Source organism: Actinia tenebrosa, unplaced genomic scaffold (genome assembly GCF_029948245.1).
Source record: "Actinia tenebrosa isolate PJP-AT-01 unplaced genomic scaffold, QUT_ActTen_1.0 PGA_scaffold14__42_contigs__length_11649687, whole genome shotgun sequence".
Classification (NCBI taxonomy): Eukaryota; Metazoa; Cnidaria; class Anthozoa; order Actiniaria; family Actiniidae; genus Actinia; species Actinia tenebrosa.
In genome coordinates, this window is record NW_028292574.1 from 9,523,504 (window position 1) to 9,549,806 (window position 26,303).

The 26,303-nt window shown below is 40.1% G+C and overlaps 1 protein-coding gene across 2 annotated transcripts in view; it reads left to right on the plus strand.

Moving 5' to 3' along the window:
- The first annotated feature begins 164 nt into the window (after window positions 1-164).
- LOC116289247 (mitofusin-2) overlaps window positions 165-26,303 on the plus strand; it is a 63,709-nt gene continuing 37,570 nt past the window's right edge. Inside the window, exons 1-18 of one of the 2 annotated variants that reach the window (XM_089029348.1) lie at window positions 165-495; window positions 919-1,161; window positions 1,755-1,837; window positions 2,183-2,330; window positions 2,973-3,086; window positions 3,592-3,699; window positions 4,418-4,463; window positions 4,750-4,820; window positions 5,540-5,661; window positions 6,487-6,613; window positions 7,090-7,194; window positions 7,683-7,785; window positions 8,419-8,479; window positions 8,820-8,976; window positions 10,294-10,473; window positions 10,989-11,185; window positions 15,634-15,768; window positions 17,158-17,893. In XM_089029348.1, the coding sequence (XP_088885474.1) occupies window positions 271-495; window positions 919-1,161; window positions 1,755-1,837; window positions 2,183-2,330; window positions 2,973-3,086; window positions 3,592-3,699; window positions 4,418-4,463; window positions 4,750-4,820; window positions 5,540-5,661; window positions 6,487-6,613; window positions 7,090-7,194; window positions 7,683-7,785; window positions 8,419-8,479; window positions 8,820-8,976; window positions 10,294-10,473; window positions 10,989-11,185; window positions 15,634-15,768; window positions 17,158-17,233 (2,301 nt within the window). In that variant the 5' untranslated portion in view covers window positions 165-270 and the 3' untranslated portion in view covers window positions 17,234-17,893. Of the gene's footprint in view, window positions 496-918; window positions 1,162-1,754; window positions 1,838-2,182; window positions 2,331-2,972; window positions 3,087-3,591; window positions 3,700-4,417; window positions 4,464-4,749; window positions 4,821-5,539; window positions 5,662-6,486; window positions 6,614-7,089; window positions 7,195-7,682; window positions 7,786-8,418; window positions 8,480-8,819; window positions 8,977-10,293; window positions 10,474-10,988; window positions 11,186-15,633; window positions 15,769-17,157; window positions 17,894-26,303 lie in introns of those variants that run through there. The other variant, XM_089029349.1, reaches the window with a different exon arrangement.

A 26,303-nucleotide genomic window follows, 5' to 3' on the forward strand; every position in this document is an offset into this window, starting at 1 on the left:
CTGTTCCAATGAATGTTGGTAAAATATTCTGCAACCAGTGGGAGGGGGAGGGGAGGGGAAGAGAACTCAGGTACTGACTGGAGGGAGTGGGTCCCCAGTGTTTCGCATCAGCTGACATACTAAGCAATCCATGCGCAGATTTCATATTCGCACGTGCGAATTAATTCAAGATGGCGGACGAACTTTGACATAAAATCAAACCAGCCACAAAAAATCGGCAAGAAAACCCGTCTATATCTCCCAAAAAAAACATTTAACAGTATAAATAATATGCGGAGCACCTCTTCGTTCCTTAAGCGAACCATGTCACTCAAGGACAACGATATAAATGGCGCCACAGCGCAGTCTCCGTTGCATAATTTCGTCAAAGCCAAGAAGAAGATCAATAAGACGTTCACAGAAATCAGTAAATATCTTTTGGAAACCACACAGTTTATATCTGGCTGTGAAGTGGCGGATGAGAATAAGCCTGAGTTAAAGAAGTTTGCTGAAGAGGTTCGTGTTATTGTTGTTATTTTATTCGTGTAAACTGCATGAAAATTTGAACAGCTTTTGTATCGTGGTTTTTGAAAGCAGGTGTACAATGTAGAACAGGAAATACGCAAAAAGTATAATAACGTTGTTTTTGTGTTAAGTAGGGAGTTCTGTTACTGAGAAAATGGTAGGGATAGTCAGAGAATAGTCTGGAAGTGTTCGATTACTTTTTTTTACAGCAGCATCTAGCTCCTCTGCTGTATATTAAAGCTTACTACATGTAGCATTTCCTCGTGATAAATGTGTGGTTCAAGAAAATATATGTCACACCTCCCTTAAGGCAAAAGACATGTTTAGTTTGGGCATAATGTTTCTCATGTCATTCCCTGGATATTAATTTCTTTGTCTAATAGGGAAAAATTTTTTTCTGTCATCATTTGTTAGGTTTCAGGGTTTGTGGGCCAAGTTGCAAGCATTACAGAAATGCTTGCCAGAGACCAAATGAAAGTAGCATTCTTCGGTCGCACAAGTAATGGAAAGAGTTCCGTCGTCAATGCCATGTTACGAGACAGAATATTGCCGATGGGTATTGGACACACCACTAACTGTTTTATGAGTGTTCATGGATCTGATTCATCAGATCCTTACATCCTCATACCAGGATCTGAAGAAAGAAAAAATGTTACGGTAGGTCTGTGGGGGTGGGCTACAAAATATGTGAGTGTGGGAAGGAGGGGGGAGGGGAGCGAGGGAAGCTGTGTGATACGATTTTGCATTGGATAATGAGGAGCAGGTTATTAGAATCCTGTGCTGTAGCAATATTAATGCAAAGGGTTATGAAACTACTGTGCTGTACTGTACTACTGTACTGATGAGGTACTGTACTGTACATGTTACTGCTCACAATGTCAATTACAATGATGACGATGTTGATGAGGATGCAGATGATGACAATGTTGACAATGATTATGATAATGCTGATGATTACACTAATGATGATGAAGATGATGCAGATGATAATAATGACAATGTCAACAATGATTATGATAATGGTGATGATTTCCCTAATGGTGATAATGCAGATGATGACAATGATGATGTTGACAATTGTTATATTGATGCAGATGATGATGATAACATCAATGAAGGTGGTGGTGATAAAATGATGATAACGAACATGATAATGATAACAATGATCACGACGATCACAATTATTATTATTATTATTATTATTAATAATAAATGTCTTTGATAATTATGCCTAATACGTTTGAATCCAGACACTTGGTCAAATTGCTAATGCTCTTCACAAAGAAAAATTACCACACAGCAGCCTGGTCAAGGTGTTCTGGCCAAAATCCAGGTCAGTAGATGATGATGATGATGATGACAACAGTGATGACAATGATGATGATAGTGATAGTGGTGGTGGTGATGATGATCATGTTGATGATGATGATGATAATGATGCTAGTGGTATCCAGATCAGTAGATGTTGACGATGATGATGACTATAATGACAACAGTGATGACAATGATGATAGTGGTGGTGGTGGCAAAAGGATGATGATGATGATAATGATGATGGTGATGATATTAATGATAATGAATTTGAAAATGAGTGATACTGTATAAAGTCTTTTACTGATAACAAAATTTGATAATGGAGTTATAACTTAATAATAAAAATAATTGCATATATTTACAGGTGTAAGATGCTTTCAGAAGATGTAGTCCTAGTAGACAGTCCCGGTATAGATGTCGACCCTGATTTAGACTCCTGGATAGACAAGCATTGTTTAGATGCTGATGTGTTTGTCCTGGTGGCCAATGCTGAGTCCACTCTAATGATTACAGTGAGTAGTATATTATTCAAATACCTACATACATGTACATAAACTTTAAATTTTATCAATACCCTGAAACAACTTCTGGGCTGATCAAAATAAGAACATGGCTTTATCACAGATCAGATCAGGTTTGGTTTTGCAGAGTGAGGAAAACCAGAGAGCCCTGAGACCTAACAAACTCTGTTTACATGTGATGCCAAGTCATGTAATTCACCTTTTCAGCGATAGCCGTCACGTCATAAACACTTTGTTGGATTGTGTTTCGGTCACCAAAAAGTTCGGACATCGTTCTCGGATTCCCATACAAATTCACTGAGTTTAAAGAGAAAATTTAGATAGATTTCATTAGTTAGCCCTCTTAACAGCAATAAGAAAAGCTTCAATCAAGCTAGAAAAATGATATTTTACTTGTATTTAGAGAACTAACTAAACAAACCAAGTAAATAATTCATTTAAAGTCAGTACATTTGTACGGAAATCTGAGAACAATGTCCAAACAACTTGGTGACCGTAACACAATCCAACACAATTTATACCAGGTGACAGCTAGCGCCGAAAGGGTTAATTGAAAATATAAAATATATTCAAAGTTATGTACTGTAACCTATAATAAACTGATGAGTTAACCCTGTGCTCCCATTTTTATAGGAAAAAAACTTTTTTCATAAAGTCAACCAAAAACTTTCCAGGCCCAATATTTTTATTCTTAATAACCGATGGGATGCGTCAGCTGGTGAAGCTGATGAAGAACTGATGGACCTTGTAAGTATAACTACTTGTCATGATGGTGATCGATGGTGATGATGGAGATGATGATGATGGTGATGATGACAATGATGGTGATAATGATGGTAATGATGATGGTGATGATAGTGATGATAATGATGGTGATGATGATGATAATGATGATGATGATGATGATGGAGTTGATGATGATGGCGATGATGATGACAATGATGGTGATGATGATGATAATGATGATGGTGATGAAGATGTTCATGATGATGGTGATGGGGGTGATGATGATGATGATGATGGTGGTAATGATGATGATGATGGTGTTAATGGTGATAATGATGATGATGATAACTTCTGACAACCATAACAAAAGTTTCGATGCATTTTTCTACCCACAACCATGACGCTGAATGATGATGATGATAAAGATTCATGACCTTGATTAACATTTACTATTATGACAATAGATAATAACCACAATGATAACCTAGATGAAAAGTTTTCCTTTTTCTTTTTGTTGTATTAACAGGTAAAAAAACAACACCTTGAGCGCTGTGTCAGTTTTCTGACAGATGAACTCAAGTGTGTTGACAAAGCTCAAGCTGAAGACAGAGTATTCTTCATCTCTGCAAAAGAGGCACACTGTTGTAGATCTCTTTAGCTTTGGCATGATGTTTTCACATTTCATACCACGTGTCATTCCCCAGAGTATGACATTCATGATTAGACCCCTTGCAGCACGTCGGAATGCAGATCTTATACTCATTAATTATGCATGAGCTCATCGACCAACCAGGATTTCTTATTTGTACCCCGTGCAGTAGTTTGAAACCCTCATCAATTACCACCGCACCCATTTCAAAGTTCTAGGAAAGTCCTACTACTCGGACTTTGAAATATTTCAAAGTACTAGAACTTTGAAATAAAAACGAACATAACAAAAAGAGTATAAGATGTCGTGTCAAATACTTGTCACTGTATTCTATTGTGGTTTCAAATTCCATGAGGATTTTGAAACCCCAATAGAATACAGCAACTCATATTTGAAACATTTGGAGGACAAAACAATAACAATAGGTTTCCAAATCTCAGGAGATCGAAATTCTTTTGTTTTGTCCTCCAAATTGAGTTGCTTTAACGTCTGAACATGTAAGGGGTCTATATGTAACTCAAACAGGAAACATATTCTTAAGAGAATGATGTGGTCTGAAATGGGAAAACATTACTCCAGTCCTACATGTAGCTCAAAAGGTCCATTCTACAGGACTCTCTTCTTAATTGGAAAATCTCAAAAATCGGGATTCCCGTGTTGTTTAATCAATATACTAAAATGGTTTATTTTTATCTTTGTCAAGGCTCTAATGTCAAGATTACAGAAACACCGTGGAATGCCTGAAGAAGGTATATTGCATGTGTCAACACCCAGCTGTACATGTAATAGGTCATTTGCAGGATGGCATCATTTTACTACCACTTCCAAAATGCTTTGCAAATTTTTTTTTCTGATTCAAATTCATCTTTCCCCCTAACAATATTTCACCTGGGGGAAAGGGGGTGCGCTCCCCCTGTGCCCCTCCCTTACATCTGCCCCTTGAGCCATTTGACACATAGTCGTCATGTATACATATACTTTGATTACCCTTTGTTTAATATTGAATACTTCTCTACTATTCTTGTATATTTCAAGGAGGTGCAATACATGTAGATGGTTTTCATGGAAGGAAATTAGAGTTTGAACATTTTGAACACAAGTTTGAGGTAGGTCAATTTTCCAAAGCTAAGAGCCTTAAATTTATAATGAATTTATATAGAAGAGATAACTAGCTAAAAACAAGTGTGAGCTGCATCAGTGTTTCTAATGAAACAGGAATGATAAAAAGGTAAATTTTACACCGTACTGACATTTCCGACGCTAATCCTTCGTTGGAGTAAAAGATGAAGGACTAGTGTCCGAAACGTCAGTTTTTTCATCTTTTCAGTGTATAATTTACCTTTTTATCATTAATGAATTTATATGTGTACTCCTATACATTTGATGAGTAATATAATACAGTATCCCAATTCTTCAATAAGTTTAATCGGGGGAGAGAGCCGCCAATATAAACCCATATTGTCTGTTCAGAATTGCCTTGAGATAGGATAATATTATGATAGGAAACTTATTGTAATTATGAGTCGCTAATGGCATTGGAAGAAAATATATCCCTTTTTTCTTCTAACTAGCAACCAATATAAACCCATATTGTCGGCTTTGAAATACCTCACAATAGAATCACGATACAAAACGTATTGTGATTTTGAGCTGCCAATATGGGTTCATATTAATGGCATTGGAAAAAAGTACCTTTTTTCTTCCAACTAGCTACCAATATAAACCCTTATTGGTGGCTCAAAATTTACAATAACTTGTAATCATGTTGTATATATATATATATATGAATTATTACTTGATATGCTTTGTTTGTTTGATGTTCTAGGAGTGTATATCCAAGTCAGCAATTCAAACAAAGTTTGAGTCTCATGCAGTGAGTGGTCTTTGTGTTGTTAATACAGTAAAGACTGTCCTGGAGACGATTACTGGATGGGCTCATGAGCAGAGGTAAAACAAAGACTTCTTGAATAACTATTAAAAAATATGTGATATATTAACAAGAAGAACAGCAGCAGCAGCAACACCAACAAAAACAACAACAATAGCAACATCAAGAGCAACAACAAAAGCAACAACAAGAGCACTAGCAACAACAGCAAAAACAACAGCAGCAACTACAATTCAGCAGCAATGACAGCAGCAATAATAGCAACAACAACAACAACAGCAGCAACAGTAGCAACAACAACAGCAACAGCAGCAACAACAACAACAGCAGCAACAACAACATCAGCAACAACAGCAACAACAGCAGCAACAACAACAGCAACAGTAGCAACAACAGCAGCAACAACAGCAACAACAACAACAGTAGCAACAATAGTAGGCAGTAACAACAGCAGCAACAACGACAGCAGCAACAACAACAATTTAGCAGCAACAACAGCAACAACAACAGCAGCAACAACAACAGCAGCAACAACAGCAGCAGCAACAACAACAGCAACAACGACAACATCAGCAACAACAACACAACAGCAAAAAACAGCAGCAGCAACAACAGCAGCAACAACAGCAGCAACAACAGCAGCAACAACAGCAGCAACAACAGCAGCAACAACAGCATCAGCAACAACAACAGCAGAAACAACAACACAACAGCAAAAAACAGCAGCAGCAACAACAGCAGCAGCATTAATAGCAGCAGCAGCAACAGCAGCAACAACAACAGCAGTAACAACAGCAGCAGTAGCAACAACAACAGCAGTTATTGTTAAATCTCGGTTGGATTTTTTTAAACCACAGATACATAACATATGTTTTCTTCTCCAGATCAAGGTTGATCAAGATGAAAAGAGAGTGTGAAAACAGGCTAGAGTATGTCAAGGAACATCTGGATTATACTACCACTGAATGCAAGAAGAAAATCAAAGCTATTTCTTCCAAAATAGAACAACAGGTCTGATCTCAGAATTTTATCTCATATCAGGGGAAAATAAATTAGAATGGTCAAAAATAATACAGGCAACTCTCACCTTGTGGACACCCCTATGATACGGACACCTTAATATTACGGACAGGAGAAAAATCCCTGACAAAAATACTCACAAAGAAATGACCGTAAATAATATTTGCTATTATGGATGCTCACTATTACAGACACAAAGTGACGGTCCCGAGGGTGTCCGCTGTAACGAGGGTTGACTGTATACCTTTCTATCTAATGGTTATCCTGGTCTTGATGGCCTAAGTTGCTTCAGGAGCTTACAAAATTTGAAATTCCTTTTTAAAGCTTGGAAGGGGGGGGGGGGGGATTAGATGTTGACTGGGGAGGGGGGGTAAGAACTGAATGCAATGGCTAACACCATTGAGCCTTATTGAGCTAGTTTTAGAGTCCATTTGAAGTAATGCAGTTCTCTCTTTGTATTACACAAGGTTGCAGATGTCATGGCAGAAGAGATTGGTCGACTCAGTGTCTTGATTAATGATTTTGAACATCCATTTCACACCCATCCAGGGTTCTTACAGACTTACAAGAAGGTACCATACTTGATTACACTGTATACATATGATTCTATGTTATTATTGGTTTTCCTTTATCATAATTCTTTTTGGTCATTCAATAACAAACATCTTTTTCGAAAAAATCCTTCTTTTACCGCTATTACCATTTTGCCTTCTGCCTTCATTCCTTGGCTACTGTAACCCAGCTTTTGTACATTTTTCTGTTTTCTTTTGACTAAAATATGATAAACATGCCTACAAGGAGCAGGAATATGGGGGGAAAAAAAATTTCACTTTACTGCCATGTTTGATTAGGCTGGTTGTTTTGCCCACTCATGCTTTGCGCACCGCGTTCACCGCTCAGCTGCTGCTAATTGCCCTAAGATTACCTAATTAAAGATACACTAGCAATCAATCAATCAACCAATCAATCAAGTTTTTGCTGTGTTCTTCTCCCACAGTTTCGAAACCTTTCATCCCATTTTGATTTTCTCATTTTCTTCTCTCTTCCTTTCGTTTTCCAGGAGCTTCATAAGCACATCGAGAAGGGACTTGGTAGAAACCTGATGGGCCGTTGCTCAACGTCACAGGCTCAGATCATCAATGAAGCGCAACAAGAAATGACTGGTCAGATTCCTTGAATTGATATTTCATAGCAGACTTTTATAGGAAATTCCATGGTTGAGGAAAGACTGAGTTCCATTGGCATTGCCATGCATTTCGGGGCTGTTTTAGGGGATGTACTGTATTTCCAAGATGGCGTCTATTCTTTTCCTCAACCTTGGAATGGCTAATAGCTTGCCCTAATGTTTTCCCATTTCAGACCACGTGTCATTCCCTAGAGTATCATTTCTTTGTTTAACAGTTGCACATGACAAGACACATGATTGTGGATACGATTTAAACGAAGAATCTTATTCTCAAGAGAATGACACAGCTTTGGCCTAACGTTTCCCCATTTCAGACCACGTGTCATTCCCTAGAGTATCAATTTATCTTTAACGGTTGCGCAAACAAAAAATCACAAATGGTATAAAATGGGAAAATATTGCTGGTTTTCAATCATTCCCAACGGAGTGAAATAAAAGACACGGCGGCCATGTTGGAGGATATGACTAAAGAATTCCTTGACAATTCTTTTGTTAAATTTATCCAACATGGGGACTATGACGTCATGTGCAAACGAAGAATGATCTTCAATCTGAAATGATCTATTGCACCGACTTTATTGGTTTTGGATTATTTATATTTCATCTTTAGAACATCTCAAAAGCCTCCTACCACAAGACCAGCAGGAGAATATCATCCCTACTGTATCAAGGTATGAACACAATTCATCTTCTGGATTGATTTTTAGCTTGTGAAGACTCTAAGGGACCGTTCACTTTCTGATTGGTCTAGAGCCGTGGTAAATAAGAAGAACAACAAATTACATCAATAAATTACGACTCGCTTACGCACGGAGTCAGCGCACGCTTGAAACCGTTTTTCTTTCAAACTTTTTGCGTGTTTTTTCTTTTAAATAATAAATAACATTTCCGATGGTTTTCGGAAATTTGTTACGTACACTAGGAAATACAAGTGCCTCGTGGGATATTCCATGGTATATAACATAATCAAAATAATTGTATTACTATAATCTATATATGTGTTCATTTTAGGCAAGATTTTGAAGTGTGCTACCAGCTCGAGATCCATGACTTGTGTAGCGATTTCATTGAAGACATCGAGTTTCACTTCAGTCTCGGATGGGAAAACTTGATGAAGAAGTTTTTGGCTCCTCGTAATGCTAAGCTTGCTGTAGCTTTAGGAGCTGATGTAAGTTGATGCTGCTCCCATTTTCCTTCTATCCCATTCATTCCTTTTCTTTTTCTTTTATTTAGTCATTCAACTTTTTCATCATTAAGCAAAACTCTCGGGATATGAATCCAGACCTAATGTTAAAGTGCCTATCACCCTTCTGACAATATTCTCAGTATTAATTCTACATGGGGTAAGATGTTGAATAACCCGAAAAAAATTCACAGTTTGAGCGCGGGGTCTTGAAGTTATAAAGGTTTTTCCATGTCATATGCTGATGCTGTGACGTATGAGGAGGCATTTATGGTTATTTGTTGTTCCTTGTAATTCGAAACACCGGCTTCTATGTGAAAACTAACTTGAAATAATTTCTATAAGAGCAATGGGAAAAACAATGACGTATTTCAAATATAATTTATCTGTGCCAGTAAGGTTTTGTATATTAAATGATTACTCCTCATACGTCACAACATTAGCGTATGGCATGGAAAGCCTTTAAAGCTTCAAGAAGCTGCACTCAAACTATACAATTTTTTTAATGCTACTGAACGTCTTACTGTATCTCATGTAGAATTAATACTGTGAATATTGTCAGAAGGGTGAAAGGCACTTCAATGCCCAGACATTATTTAAATAAGGGGAAAAAACCATAGACCTTTTACGGCATAGCGAACACGGTGCATTGTGGTCTAGCTTGAGTTCAAACATCTTTTGTTCACCATTTCTTATATGATGCTTGTACTCAAACTAGACCACAATGCATCAGGACCACAAGGAGTGGTACTTTTTGATGAATAGTCCCCTTCATAGTTCCCTGCGCCATCTTGAAAGGAAGCCGTGTCTTTGCATCGAAGCGAAATGAACAATGATAGACACAAGTGAATAATTGTTCAAGGTGTTAAAAAAGGTCTCTATCATTGCAAGCTCACCGTTCGTCTAGCTTCGATGCAAAGACACGGCTACCTTTCAAGATGGCGCAGGGAACTGTGAAGGGGACTATTGGGGAAGTGATCTCAGTGCTCAGAGAAACAGATAGAGAAAAAACGTTGATAGCGCGGGCGTTTGAGCCTGATAAATAGCTCAGTGGATTCCAAGTATTTACGCGCGCTCTTTGATGGAAAATTCCGCAGGACAATATAACTAAGGGAGGCAAAAACCTCTCATAATAGTATTAGCTTTTCATTGTAATATTTATCCACACGCCCCTTGTGGAAATCAGCTTTAGTTGACGGGGCAAGCGTGTTTAAATAAAGTTTTACCTACCTACCTACCTTACCATAATCTCGTCACAACAAGCTGAGTATAAAATTATCGTTTATAAAATTATTTACACAGCTGGAAAGAAATGTTAAGAGCATTGCTCCAGGGCGAAACAACACGCATGCCAGTGGAGAAAGACCAGCACACGAGATCGCGCCTCGCTACAGTGATGACGAGATTACCCTTGCTGTCATACAGGGCGTGGCATCTCTGACGTCACGAACTACTACGCTTGTCGTAGTCATTGGAGGACTGGTAAGTAGTCACGCAAGTGGGTCTGTAGAGGATGACTGTGACAAAGTCACGGTACTCCAGTGCCGTGACATTACCCAATTTAAGATTCTACGACTACAGACAACGGAATACGGATATTTCGCTGAATAGACTGGGTCGAGTCTTTCTGCGCATGCTCTTAGCAGCTTATTTCCTACTCCAGCTTCTATGGTAAGTAATCGAAGTGTTTTACCGTAGTGTTGACAACGAATACCTTTTTGGCTATTTGTTTAGACCGATATAAGCAATTTGTAGTCTGTAGTCATCGATTCTTAGATTGGGTAATATTGCCGTGACCGTGACGGTTGCGTGTCCAAGCACTTTGATTGGATGACCAGTAATCTCGCGTGCTGTGATTGGGTTCACAGTATGCCGTGACTATGTCACGAAATCCACTCTAACTTTGAAAAACACACGTTACGGAGATGCTTCCCGTGATATTACCGTTACTGTATCCAAGCATTCTGATTGGTTAAACAAGGTTTTTTATGTTTCAGTTATGGCGCGTGATGGGCTGGAAGGTCATCGTATGCTGCACAGGTCTCTACACAGGACTCTATGTCATTGAACGTCTTCGTTGGACAAACAATGCCAAAGAAAAAGCCTTTAAGAAACAGTTTGGGATGTACGCTTCAGAGAAGCTTCGGTTGGTCATTAGCTATACTAGTCATAACTGTGGGCTTCAAGTACAACAGTAAGTATTATGGTCTCTATTGGAGATTTAACGCGCATGGCAAGAGCGTTTCAGAAACGGCGCGCTCATTGCACTGCTGTTGGAGTAGATCGTTAGCTTGATATTTTTATGGTTTTAGTGATGAAAAGCATATACCTCCATCATAATCATCATCGCCATCGTCATCGTCATCATCATCGTCATCATCACCATCATCATCATTACCATTATCATCATCGCCATCATCATCATTATAATTATCATTATCATTAGCAATATCAACATTGCCACTAATATTATTTTTTCATCAACACCATATCTATCACATAGATTCCCAACGCTACTCGCGAAAAATATACGTGCGCACTTCCGTGTCATTGGTATTCGCTTCAGTGTTGCTTTCCGTTCATACATCCCTGACGAATAACTCAATTATCTGGCGTTAATTATCATCCTAATCATCATCACCATCATTATCACCAACATTATCATCATCATCATCACCATTATCATCATTATCATCATCATTATCATCATCATCACCATTATCATCATCACAACCAACACTACCACTCCTATTATCATCATCATCATTATCATCATCATCACCATTATCATCAAAGGTATCATAATCGTCACCATTACCAACACTACCACCTCTACTATCGTCATCATAGCAATCATCATTATTATAACTATTATCATCAATCATCATCATCATCACCAAATCTGTCTCTTTTGTCATTATCTGTTACATCTTTATCATGGTGATGGCTATCTCACGCATACACTACAACATGGCGCATTCATATCTTCTTTACATTATCATCTATTTTTCCAATCAAAGTCATTCACACCATGATGATTACTATTGTCACCAACATCTCGTACACCACATCATTAATCACCCGGTTCTCAACAGATTATCCACGTTCCATAGCTCTCCTTCCTTATCCCTTAACCCTTCTTAACCCTCACACTATGCCATCAATTTTAACTATCTAAAAAATATTTCAGCACACGACCTGTCTAGACACTCACAGACATTCTCTTGCTACCAAAATCCCGTTCGACAAACCTAAGGATCTTCTGATCTCCTGGTATTTGATAAGTTGTTGAGAGCTTTGTACTTGACTCGCTGTTGTCGAACAAGTGTTAAGCGCCATGGAGGCTCTAGTTATATCTAATATAATCAAGTTATATTATTACTGGTGTAAGTTCAAAGGGTGTAACAAGGCATTAATCTTAAATAATCTCGGTATAAAGAGGCTTAGACACAACGACACACGCGAGTCAAGTATGCTACAGTCGTTAAGAGGCGTGTATAGACTTTTATTCCTCAAATATTTCAAGCGTACAGTTTGTATCCGTTGTGCGGTCACCCTCTTGTCTGATTTAATATATAATATATGTATGTACCCATTTGAGGAATGTCACCCCGAGAATGTAACAAAATGAATGTCTCTTAAACTGCATATAGTGTTTTACAAAGAAAAGCTTAGGACGCATTTTAAATATATATATTGCTAGACAATTAGTTTTTTGTGCATTGCGGATGAAAATTTTGGAGGTAAAACGCCATTCAGCTCAGTTTTTTCTGAGAATTTTTCAGATTTCCTCTCAGACTTTTCAAATATTTCAAGTGTACAGTTTGTTTCCATAGTGCGGTCACCCTCTGTCTAATCTAATATCTGTATGTACCCATTTGAGGAATGTCACCCCGAGAATGTGACAGAAAATGAACGTCTCTTAAATTACAGAACTTTATTTTTACAAAGGATTTTTAAAGAAGCATTAAAAAAATTAGTGCTAGACAATTATTTTTTGTGCATTGCTCTTGAAAATTTTGGAGGTAGAATGTCAGTCGGCTATGTTCTTTCCAATTTGCTCGCCATGCTTGTATACCATATTTTCTCCCATCCCTGTACCTCACTACTCATTGAGATGATTTTCTAAATCATCACCGTTGTTATTGCTTACTGCCAAACAAATAATGAGCTCAGCTCTCAGCCAACATGTCTTGTAGCCATTTTAGTATTTTGTTTTCCTACCCAAATCATTTGTCATTGTTGCGCATATTAGCTGGTCTGTATAATATTTATCAGTCAGAAATGTTGTCTCAAGCCCTTGCATCTCTATTACCTTAGCTAGATCTAAAAGCCACCATGTCTCGTAGCCTTTCGCGTCAAAAAAAAAAAAAAAAAAAAAAAAAAATCAAAATATCAAAAAATCATTTGTTAGTGTTGCGCATATTAGCTGGTCTGTGATGATATTTCTCAATCAATATTATTGTCTCAAATCCCTTGCATCTCTATTACCTTAGCTAAATCTAAAAGCCATTATGTCTCGTAGCCTCGCGTCAAAAAAAAAAAAAAAAAGAAAAAAAAATCAAAAAATCGTTTGTCAGTGTTGCGCATATTAGCTGGTCTGTAATGATATCAGTCAATGTTGTTGTCTCAAATCCCTTGTCTGTCATCGTAGCTAGATCTAAAAGCCATCATGTCTCGTAGTCTATGTTACCCAAATCATTTCTCAATAGTGCATTTTTTGCTTGTCTGTGCCGGATCAAATTTATCGGTCAATACAGTTGCCTCATCTCTATCAAATATTGCTCATTATTTAATAACCTTAGCTAAATGTCTCAGCAATCTTTGCTTGTATACTTTATAGCATTTCGTGTTTGTACCCAAATTATTTGTCAGTGTTGTAATTTTTTATTGGTCTGTGGCGATATTCATCCTTTGTAACGTGTCGTGTACTTGCCCAAATCAGTCGTCAGTGCTGTGCATTCTTGACTTCTCTCATTCTTGACTCTCCTATTTGTTACAAGATCAAAATCAAAATCAGGTGACCGTGCTTTGCTATAGCCAGACCTAGAATATGGAATGATCTACCATTTAATATTAGACTGTCAGCAAATATAGAGACCTTTAAGAAAAATCTAAAGACTTATCTTTTTAAGGCTTATTATTTCTTAGTTGTATGATCAACTCTGAACTTTACGAATTTTTATTATCAAACATATACGATTTTTATTTATTTTGTAAATATATGTATATATATATATATATATTTTTTTTTTCTTAATTCAGTATTTTTATTTTTATTTTTGTAAAGCGCTTTAGAATATGTTATAGTTTAAGCGCTATATAAATTTAATATATTGTTATTATTATTATTATTATTATTATTATTATTATTACTCTCTGACGTTAACTGTCAGTCAGTACGTCTCGTCCTATTGCTATCATCTCGTTTTAAGCCACCCACTTGGCGCGTCAAGTCTTACAGACAATAAGTATGGTTTCAAGTGCGCTTTATCGATGTGCGGGTTTTTTTTTGTGAGACTCTAGCATACCTGGCAATCTAGATCAATACGATTCTCAAAGAAAGATGCAAAGGCTACACTCTATAACGCTTATAATATTTCAGCACCCTATCATAAGTGTCACAGGCATTTGTCTACTTATAGTTCCCTTACTCTAGTTATTTTACGCATTGCTTACGTGCACAGACGTACAGACTAATAAGAGGCTTCGTAAAGGTCATATTAATTGCTAGAAATATTCCAATAGAATAGTTATTTTACGCTGAACTTCCGTGGGCAGAACAGACTAATAAGAAGCTTTGTAAAGGTCATAACAGGCGCTAGAAATATTCCAATAGAATAGTTATTCTACGCAGTGCTTCCGTGCGGAGAACAGACTAATAAGAAGCTTTATAAAGGTCATAACAGTTGCTAGAATCATTCCAATATGCCCCTTGGGCGTAACGTCTTCCCATTTCAGACCACATATCATTCCCACTAATATGATTTCTTTGTATAACGGTTGTGCATGTGAAGACACATAATAATGGATGCAACTTAAACGAAGAATCTTATTCTCAAGAGAATGACACGTGGTCTGAAATGGGGAAAAATTTCACCCAAAATATAGTCTATTCCCCCAAGCTGAGAAGGTTAGATTGTTCGACTCTAGATGTGTCGTATTCTTTAATGCAATAGCTAAGGATTATTAATTTTGAGCTAAACAATATCCTGCAAAACAAAAACCCTAACTCAAAATACAATAAAACTTGCTACACTAAGAAAGACCCCTTTTTTTTTTGCTTGTCACTGGCATCTAGAATAACTAGGTCTAGTCAACATGATGCAACAAGAGATGATTTTTAGCGTAACATTGTTGCATTGAAAGTTGACATAGTGTAACATCGCGCGCACGGCAACACAAATCGATAGTAACAACGTGGTGAATTTTGAGCGTCGAATAAAAACCTGCAACCGGCATATTGCCGCAGCAAAATATCGTTTACAATTGTAACCGCGCGTCATGATACATGAGGTTAAATTTCAACGCAACAATATTGCGCTAAAAGTCGTCTCGTGTAAAACCACCTTTAGGCTGATATTTTTCTGTTGTTTTCTTTTCTTTCTGATGTGTTATAATTCGTTTTGTTTTGATATCTAGGGAGTTGACTTCAACCTTCACCCGGCTGCAGTCGTTAGTTTTTCGTTCCAAAGAGGATCTAGAAGACGAGATTCTTGCCTTGGATAGTGAGATCAAGAGGCTTGAGACGATAGAAGAGAAAGCTAGAGTATTACGGTTAGTAACAAGCTGTCCTTCGATGACAGAACAAACCTTGTTGGATTTCTAGGAGCTCAATGTCAAGATCAGTGACAAGATCAGTGGAGGACTTTACGGCTGCATATTAAAGCGCTAGTAGCAGCCGTGCAGCTTACAATCATGAGTGATTTGTTAGTATGTTGGTATTATGCCTCCAAATTGGGATAGGCTGTTGAACCGGGAGACAATCCCCTAAAAAGAACCTAAAAAACGTTGGTCTGTGTTGTGGTTGCGGGGGGACGCACCCTTGATAAGTCAGTGAATAAGTAAGTTGAAAATACTAGTGGAGGGAGGTTATTGTCCTCTTGCGATGACAAGGGCTGTCAATATTGTGTGCGCCCAAAAAAATCCTTGGGACCGCAGTTTCCCGGGAATAAGGGCGCAGGAAAAAGAGGATTTACATTAGGGACAGACCATTAGGTTTTTGAGGGGGGAGCTTTAAAGTGAAAAAAAATCGTGCATAAGAAAATTGGCAGAAAAAATTCCAAATTATGTCAAAAAAAACAAAAACATTTCCTGCACAGCCATGGGGCGTAAAAAAAATTTATGCACAAAATAAATTGCTAAACCCCCCACCCTCTCAAAATCGAATGATCCGTCCCTTAGTTTTTTGTGCAAGCGTTTTTTACCGCGTCCCGTCCGGATGCAAGTAATAATTACTTCATATTTTTAAAGAAATTCCGCCGGACGATGATAACCACTACACATAATATTACCTCCATTGTTCTCGGAAATCACTAAAGCGTTGAAAAACCATTGTTTTGATTCTCCAGTCAGTAATTTTACTGACTGATTTTGTTTAAAATGGAACTCTTGCCGAACCCTTGCTCTCGCTTTCTCTTGTTGTTAGGTATTTAATGTAAAAACTAACACATGATTAATTTTTCTTATTCTTATTAATTAATTAGTTGTTACAAGACGTTTATTTAGGCTCGCAGTAATTGGCTTAACGCTGTTGCGGTTTCCCTGACATAGATTTTTTTGCGTTCATAAAATATAAAATATATAAATTATACAATTATATATGACGAAGCTAATAAATAACTAAATAAATAAATTTGCGCGCGCCCCTGAGCTCCGTTAGTCCAGAGCTGGACCCACTTTTATCGATGCGCGCGCGGCGTAGACGAAACGAGTAGTGGAAAATAGACTGGTAAGAATTGTAACGATAATCATTTTGGCTTTTTTATTTCGTGCGCCCGCGGTATTTCGTCTTATTTTTTAGATATAAGTTAATCAATCAATGAGAATACGTTACGCACGCGAGAATATCCCATAACCGGGTGTGTTGCGCGCGTGTCCCGCAAATGTCCTTTATCTGGCTCGCGCAATCTTTTCCGCACCTTATTCATTTCTCTTTATCATTAGGAACAAAGGATGTTGGTTTGAAAGCGAACTGGAAGCCTTCCTGAATTCCTTTGGGCTCAGTCGAAGTAAAATGTAAAACTTTTCCGGCATGATGGTACAAATCAGACATAGGTAGCAAGATCATGGTATACAGTATTTAATGCGTTATAGATATACTTTAGTATTCATTACCAGGGTTTTTCGGTTGGGAATGAAGGCAAAAGAATGGGAAGGAGAGTCACACGTTGTAACATGCTAAGAAGTACCGTTTTACCGAAATACCGAAGTTTTATTGATCATTCCCTCTACAATAAGAAACAGAGCGTCGGTGTTACAAGTGTACCATAGCTCTAACCGCACTTCATTAAGGTCAGTTTAGACAGTACGATTTTTGCCTACAACTATCGTCGTAGGCGAGTTGTAGGCTTGATTTACGACTCGAGTTGTAGGATGGCGCGAGCGTATTGTATACGATAGTTGTAGACGAAAATCGTACCGTCTAAACCGGCCTTTACAGATTACTAATGTAATATAAAAGTGGTTGGGTATCTTGTTCAGTCCGGCGTTAAGTTGATGCTATAATTAATTTTAGCGTGCGTATCGCGTTTAACAGACGCACTCGTTACGTAGGTGTAACGTTTTCTGCTCTGCCTGTTCAGAGCGGATTTGACACTTTAATGTATTATAATACCTCAAAAATGTTAGTTGGACAAGACCATATTGCCGATACGATGTAAACCACTGGAGATTCCTTTGAGTTGTGTTCTTTATCGTTGTTAACTCGTGGATTTTAAATCCACAAGTTATTTGAAAAGTTACATTACAGCTATTCTCAATCACACGCGCCGCTCTAGCGATTGTTTCTGTCACGACGAAGAAGCTTTTGATGGACGTCAATTAAGGCGTTTCCATGACATTCTATAGGCACGTGCCCTTATAGCTTTGTGTTTTCCGACAATGTTATGGAAACGCCTTGTGATTGAAGTCCACTAAAAACCTCCTTCGTCGCCACAAAAACAATCGCTAGAGGGCGCGTGTGATTGAGAATGGCTGCAATATTACCCACTCTAACCAATAATCTTATTAAATCATGACATGATTCTTATTCTCATGACATGAAGCTTATTCTCATGACATGGAGCTTATTCTCATAACATGGAGCTTATTCTTATGACATGAAGCTGATATATAATTTAAATTTAAAAAATACACATGACTTGAAATGTCAAATTGTCTAATCTATAGTACGTCACTAGCGTCCGCCATACCTTACCTGTGGATATTTCAAATCCTACCAATCGTTCCAAATCCTATATCGACTTCGACTTAAAATACTAAAACGCCGCAAGTTTTGTATGGAATTCTAAAGTTTGAGCGCGGATTTTTATCTTGGCGCTTTATGTTGACTATTAAATAAAAAACTGATTTGATTAATTTTTTTTTGCTAAAAAACGACGAAAATCGATCCTTAAATTCTTCTGTTATGTTGCGCAAGCTCAGCAGCAGGTAGGGGGACTCGCGATCGATGCCAAAGATATACGGGTTTAACTCGCGGATTTACGAAGACGGGTACAGCAGATTTATCGCAAACGGAGGTAAAAAATATCTTATAAATATACGATGCACGAATGTAAGAAGTTCGTTAACGACTTTTGCATAATTTGTCTAAGACCTAAAGTTATCGTACCTAAGCCAGAACCCTTTTGGTGTTGTGGTAAGAAAATGCAAATAGAAGACGACACGTCAGCACAGTGTTACGAGTGTGGTAAGAATATTCGTAATGCCGTACCAAATGCTACCAGAGAGCAGTATTACGCCAATGGAGGTCGTAAGAAAACGCCATATAAGAGAATAAAATACTTCAGGGACTGGATGAGTCATATCCAAGGTTTACATCCGATATATTTAGACAACGAAGTAAAGAAGAAAATCATAGACCATTTAGAAGAGCCAACCCCACAAAGCCTACGGAAGACATTGAAAAAATTAAAACTAGGGAAATATTACAAAGCTATTCCCTATCTTTTGTCTGAAATTACCGGTAAGTCTATTCCTGAGGTTTCTGATATGAGCAGAGCCGAGTGGATGTTTTGTCGGCTGGATAAGGATATTCCTTATTACCCCGACGTAATTTACGAAATATTTTACAAAATAGACCCCAGCCACCCCCTATTAGGATGGATTCCGAGAAGATAGTGAATCTTATGCCATAAGATGAGCGAATAGCATAAATCTTATGCCATAAGATGAGCGAATAGCATAAATCTTATGCCATAAGATGAGTAATTAGCATAAATCTTATGGCATAAGATTACGCGTAATTTCTAGACTGACGTTCGATATGTAAATAGAATCCCGTCACGATATTTACTGAGCAAGCTTTCTTTGAAGCTCTTCTTTCGCTTCTTGGTAGATCTTTTTGCGAGATTCCTCGGAAAGATCTTTTACGACTGTTTTTTTATTCCTTATGTCCGTCTTTAGTTTCTCGTATTTGTCTTCTTCGGCCAGAATAAGCGAGAATTCTACGTCGTCTATCTTTCTGTCACGCAAAGCCTTTGAGACAAGGTCGGTAATAGTATTTACTTTAGCCCTAGATAGAGCTATTGTCGTGTCATGCTTGGATATTTTCGTGGATAGCTTTTTCATAATGCCCGTAGCAACAGCCGAAATGATACCACAAGCTGCCCCAACGCCGGCCAAAGGAACTCCAACGATTATTCCCGGCCCAGTAAGCGAAGTAGCAACGCCAGAGCCCGTTAACACAACAGATACGGATCCTGAAGTTATCGCAATCTTATGTAGCGTACTCCGGGCTCTGACGTACTTTTTTCGGACTTTTTCGTAGTGTTTTGCCTGCCCTTCCAAGTAAGCCAAGATTAAGTTCGCTTTATTCAGACGAAAGTTTTCAGCGTTTAATTCGTTAGGTCCCTCCCTAGGTAAATCAGGATAAAGTGGAGGTGCTGATGGTATAACATCCATTATATATACTAATGTACGACGCTTTTGGGAATGATATTGAGGAGCAGCCACATCACGACAACAGGGATTATGCCAACTGGAGAGCATTTAGGAAGATGTTTCCGCATGCAGACCCTAGTAAGTTCGAAAGAAGACCCGATGGGATTTACTATGAAGGCTCCAGAATGTACAGCAATGCGGACTTGGAGCCAAAGAACCCAAAACCCGAGCATAAAGAAAGGCAGCCTAATTTTCCAGAGAATTTATTACCGGCAACGGAGGATTACCCATTTTACGATAACAAAGGCGGCGCAAATGACTTTGCTAAGATGGTTACCTCCTTAGAAATCCCCGTGGGTTCTACGACTTTCAAAATAAAAGTCAGAGACATCTTTAGAGAAACTGCCATGAAACATACCTCAGGGAAAGAATCCAGAGAATGGTTATCAGGTCCCAACATGCGGTATTGGCCGCAGCAGTTAAACTTTGCTGTCTGGGCTGCTACTAAAGGATGCGGTATAGCCGCGGACATGTTCCATATTCCTTTCCTGCGATTTCATGTTGCTTTTACTATTCGTAGGATATTGTTTGAGTTAGGAGCACCGCTTCCTAGTGACACTATCTTTAACCCGAAGGATAACAAATATGACAAAGTCGCATGGGAGCGATTAAGGAATGAGTTTAAGCTTACCAACCCTGATTTTCGCAACAAAGAGGGTGCCGCCCATGGTTTAGGAGAGACTTACACCTATGCTTCGTATGTTGGCGCCAGCATAGAAACTCCGGGTATGGGGTATCCTAGCAGATGGGAATTCTCCGACTTAGGGGGTAAAGCGTCAAAAGGTGACTTGATTTACTTCATAGAAAGCAAAGAGAAATATCCTTGGGCGCCTTTCTTTGCCGCAAAGGGCATTGGTCTAAAGAATCTCGCAAGGATTAATCGAAGCATCGAAGCCTTTGTTTACTGCATTCTAGGGGCCCAGGTTAGCACTCGCAGCCCCATCGTAGATGCCTCCGGTGCGTCGCAGGAAACGCAACAAGTATTCCTTGTCCTCTTCGAAAGCGCTGTTATTGAGAATGAGATCTCTAAGTCGGTGCAGAGATATCAACTTGCAGTGCAGCAGTCTAAAGTGCGACTGGATTACGCTTTGTCGCCTGGTTGTTGGTTGATGCCAAGTAATTTGGTTATCAACGCCAATTCCGTCGTGGGTTACAACAATAAGCTGCAGCGAGCTACCAAGGACATGAAGTTTGGGGCGAACGACGTGAACTCTGACACTCTTAGAAGCATCCCCCATTTCGTGGAGAAGCCTAAGAAGGAGCACGTAGAAAAGCCCGCACCAAAGAACGTAAAGAAGAAGGTTTTGCCTGCGATACCTGAGGAATATGACCATAACTTACTAAAAGCCGGGCTAGCAGCTGCAGGCGTTGGTCTGAGTTATTATATATGGCGATGAACAACCCCTACGTAGCTGGAGTAGATTGTGTTTATACGACTTACACAGGCGAGAAAAAATACAACCAGGCATCTTGGGTTGATGTCACGGGCATGTCCGTGAATTTGAACTACTCGGGAAAGAAGCTGATAATATGCAGCATTGGCACGAGCAGTCACGCCAACGTGGGCTTTAGGTTCCTGGATGAGAATGGCGTACTGCAGCCTATGCGTACGAAAACGAACAACAGGGAGCCTGCGCATTTCTCCGTAGAGCCGCCAACGAATAGCGCTGAGAATCTTACGACTTGGACTTTTCACATGGTTGCTGATTGCCATGGGAAGGTAAAGTTGCAAATACGCGTAGACGACACCGGGAGCGTTTGCGTAAATAGCATAGAAAATCAAAGGGATACGACCTATAACCACAAGACCATAAGCACTCTTACGGTGCTTAGCCTTTAATATATGAATCCACATTGGAAGGAAGCCCATTACGCTTATTACTTAAGGGATGAGCGGTATACTGATCACACCTGGCTCGATATTGGGATGTGGGTTGAAGTTGGAGGTCTTGCGTTGATCGTTTGTAGTATTATCGTTACCTCGGGGCGGGCGGGAATCATAGGGTTTAGGTTGGTTGACGAGAACGATGAGCCTTTAGCCCCTTATAGGGCATCGACCAACAATCGAAGTCCTACTCATTTCTCAGCGCAGCCATATCCATTTAGTAATGAGGCGTTTTACGTGGCTACGTTTCAAATGGTAGTCAATTGTAAGTATGCTAAGTTACAGATTTACCCTGACGGTAGTAGCAATCTTGGTTATTATGCTTTCATAAATAGCACGGACGGATACGCTAACACCCCCGACAGGACCTGGCATCATAAGACCATTAGTACTATGAGCGTGCTGCCGCTAGTTCCGCATTATCAAGGCGGCGCGAATACTATCTTTACTTATCCTCAGTCGAGGACGCCTCGGACGCCCGACAACGATAAGCCCGACATAATACATAAGGATAAGATTAACCCTTCATCTTCTTCAGGAGTACCACTCCAATAGCTACGACTAATATCCAAATGTTGTTCCCCACAAACTTTAGCAGTTCTCCGCCGGCCCTAAGCGCCAGGCCAAGAATGCTACCCAGCAGCCCAGGAAGACCGGCTGCCATCTTTTTTCCCAAGTCCGTCAGCCCATTGCCTAATTTCTTTACGCCCGCGCCTGTAGCCTTAAGCGCGGACAAGATCACGCCTACTACGCTCGAAATAGCGACCGCAAATGCCAGCGGAAGACCATACTTCACCAGAGCTCTTTTTACCTTTTCCTTGGTGGTAAGCCCCAGCTCTTTTTCCAGGTTTTCCTTTTGCGCTTGTAATTCCGCGACTCTTTCCTGAAGGGCCTCCACTTCCCTTTGAGCTGCTTCCCTTTCCTCTTCGGGACGAGTTTGGTCATTGATTATTTCCTGCTGCCGCTCTATTTGTCCCTCCAGGTCTTCGATGGCCTGATCTCTTTGCCGGATTTGTTCTTCCTTAGTGTTAATTTCGGCAACCAACCGCCGCCGTTCCTCTAAAGAGCCAGCTATGGTGGTACGTAAGTTCTTAGCTTCTTCCTTGCTTATGTCTAGGTCTTGCAGGGCAAGTTCGAAGGCCTTTTGGGCTTGGTCCCTATCGCGTAGGGCTTTGTCTGTTTGTTCTCTAAGTTCTATTATTCTTTGGTTTTTATCGTTAAGTTCTCTCTTTTGAGCATCGAGGAGTAGTCGGTTTTGTCGCATATAATCTGCTTCCCTTTCTTCCAACGTTTCTTGTAGTCCCTCGACGCGCTTTTCTAGCGCGACCTTTTCATTCAGGGTTTCCAACCTTTCTAACATGCTTCTAGTGGCACGCTGGAAGCCTTTTAATCTTGAGACGTCACCCCTAACGTCACCATTCTCATCAAAGAGGGGTTGTGGTTTCGTCCAGCGGTCTTTGTCAGGAAATCTTAGGTCTTGAACGCTTATGAGGACTTTGTTTCCTTTTTCCGTGAGCCTTACGTCGTCGGCGTCAAAGTGGACATAGCGCTGCTCCAGCTCTTGCGCCACCCACTCTACGGTTTCCCGCGCGGCTGCTTCCGGCTCGCCCATGTTTTGAAGCTCTATGTGCTCACGCGGAAACGTGTACTCGCGTGCTTTGGGATGTCTTAGGGCCTTTGCAATCCTATCCCTTAGGGAATCGTCGACTTGTTGGGTGGGAAGCAGCGGTTCTTCATCACCGTCGTTAATGTCAGCCTGACCTTCCTCAGTGGTGGGATCGAAGTCGGGGTCTGTTCCTTCTACTTCCATTATATATGATAAGCTCAAAGTTAAATCCCAACGTATTACCTAAGCAGGTTGGCGGGCTGAAAGCAGAACGCACCTTTCACCGGGTCACATTCACACCTTCTAGCGCAAAGCCAGGGGAGACGCTGTACGTAGGCGTGCCCCGCCTAACGGATAACCTAGTATTGGTTCCTGGCACCTTGGCTTTAAGGTTCGACCTAGCGGTACAGTCAAGCCCCACAGATGAAAGGATTATCGTTAACAACGTGGGTCGCAACATCGTTTCTAAGATGAGAATCAAGTTTGCTGGGGAATCCTTGCTGGACTTAAATAGGTACGATCTGTATACCACCTATAAGGATCTATGGTTGACAGCCTTTGACCGCGCGCAAAGGATAGAACAAGGAATTGGTAGTGTTATCCTGCGTAAGGTCCGCACACCTACGAAAACGCAACCTACTGACGGCAGCGGAGAAACCGCAGTGACAGACGCAAAGCGAATAAAGACCGCCTATGGTAGCAAGTATGTCATACCATTGGACTTTGAAGTGATTACGAATCACGGTGTCTATTACCCAAGACAGTTATCCGAGCTACAGTTTGAAGTAACTTTAGCAGATGCTAATAACATCATTGGTGGGCTAAGCAGTGCACTTACCACAACAACCCCATACTCTATCACTAATCTAGAATTACAGTACGAAACGGTGTACAGCGAAGAGCTGGCCCGTAGCGCCGGTATGGAATATAGCGCCGGAAAGGCATTCCTTTACGACCACGTAGTGATGTATAAGACGTTTAGCTTCTTGGATAAGACGGATGAGGTTATCAACCAAAGCATTAACCTCCCCCGAAGAAGTCTCACGGGGTTAATGCTGGTGTTTGCCAAACCCTATGAGGCCGGTAAGCGCGACTCTGAGGCCTTTCACAACCCCAACATTACTAACGTCGGCGTGAACATCAACGGAGTCCCAAACAAGGTTTACTCCCAGGGGATAAAGCCCGCAGACGTGTACAGGGAGGCAAAGCGTAAGTTTGGCGACCAAATTAGCCCTGAGGAATTCTTTAAGGATAAGTACGCGCTGTGGATTGATATGCGCACCATTAACGACGAAGACCTACATGGTCAGGGTTTACGTCTAGTAAATACGCAGGATGGCATAACATTGGAGATCAAACGCACCAAGAACGCCAGTGCGGGCGACGGCGATAAGATAAACTGCTACGTCTTCGTCGTGTCTGACGCGCAACTGAGCGTAGAAATGAATCAGCTAAAGAGCGTTGCCTATTAATGACTTCGTTGCCTCAGCCATTCTAAAAATAAAATATTCCTTACGTATAATATGCTTCGCGTATTCGAAAACAACGAAACCAAACTGCAATGCATAGTGCAAGGCGATAAACTATACTTCAAAGCAAAGGAAGTGGCGCTGGCGTTGGGTTACGAACGCCCAAAAGATGCAATTAAGGTGCATGTTCGTGAAAAGTATAAGGTAAAGCTTAGCGAACTTAGAGTGGAGGTGAATCGCCTCCCCTCGTATTCACAGCCTAATTCCCTGTACGTAACCGAATCTGGGTTGTATCAGTTGATATTTAGCTCTAAGATGCCAACGGCAGAGACATTCCAGGATTGGGTCTTGGAAGATGTCCTGCCTGCGTTGAGAAAGACAGGTAAGTATGAAATAGAAAGGCGGTTTGACACCCCGAATAAGAAAGTCTTCAAAATAGAGAATGAATCTGACCTGCATTTCAAAGTCGTCGATTACATACGCCGGTTTCACCCCCTCGTCATCCTAACCCCCGGCTTAGGCGAACTACAGGACTCCGCCAGCAAGCGCATAACATGTTGGAAAAAAGGTTACAAACGCGGTCAGCCAGATCTACTAATCTCCAACGCCCATAAGGAGTTTAATGGCTTTTGCATAGAATTAAAGACCCCCAAGGGAAACGGCGTCCTGTCCGCAGACCAGTCTAACTTAATTTCGCAGTACGACATGAATAATTTCCGAACCATGGTGTCCGACGATTACGACGTTGTCTGTCGTGCCATAGATAACTACGTGGACGGCATCCGCATTCCTTGTAAATGGTGTATAAAACGCTTTAAGAGCCCCGAGACGCTAAAGACGCACCTTAGAATATTTCATAGATATAATGATCGTCAACCAAATACACTGGCGTGACCTGATTTGCGATAAAGCATACGAATAAAAAATTACGTCGTCTTCGAAGACATCGACCGTTTACGGTTAGTCCTCAAAGACTTAGAAGGCAAGGAATATTCCCTTTGGGCGCCGGATTGCGTGCGGTACGTAATTCAGGGCGAGGAATTCACCCACTTACGCAGCTATGGTAAGGTAAATGGCCGATGGAAGTTTGACATTGAAAGAAGAGTCACTCCATCTCCTCTTTGTAGTTAAGCGCGTCTGCTAAAGTCCGCTGCGCTTTAGGATCCGCGGAGCACCAATGCCCCACAAA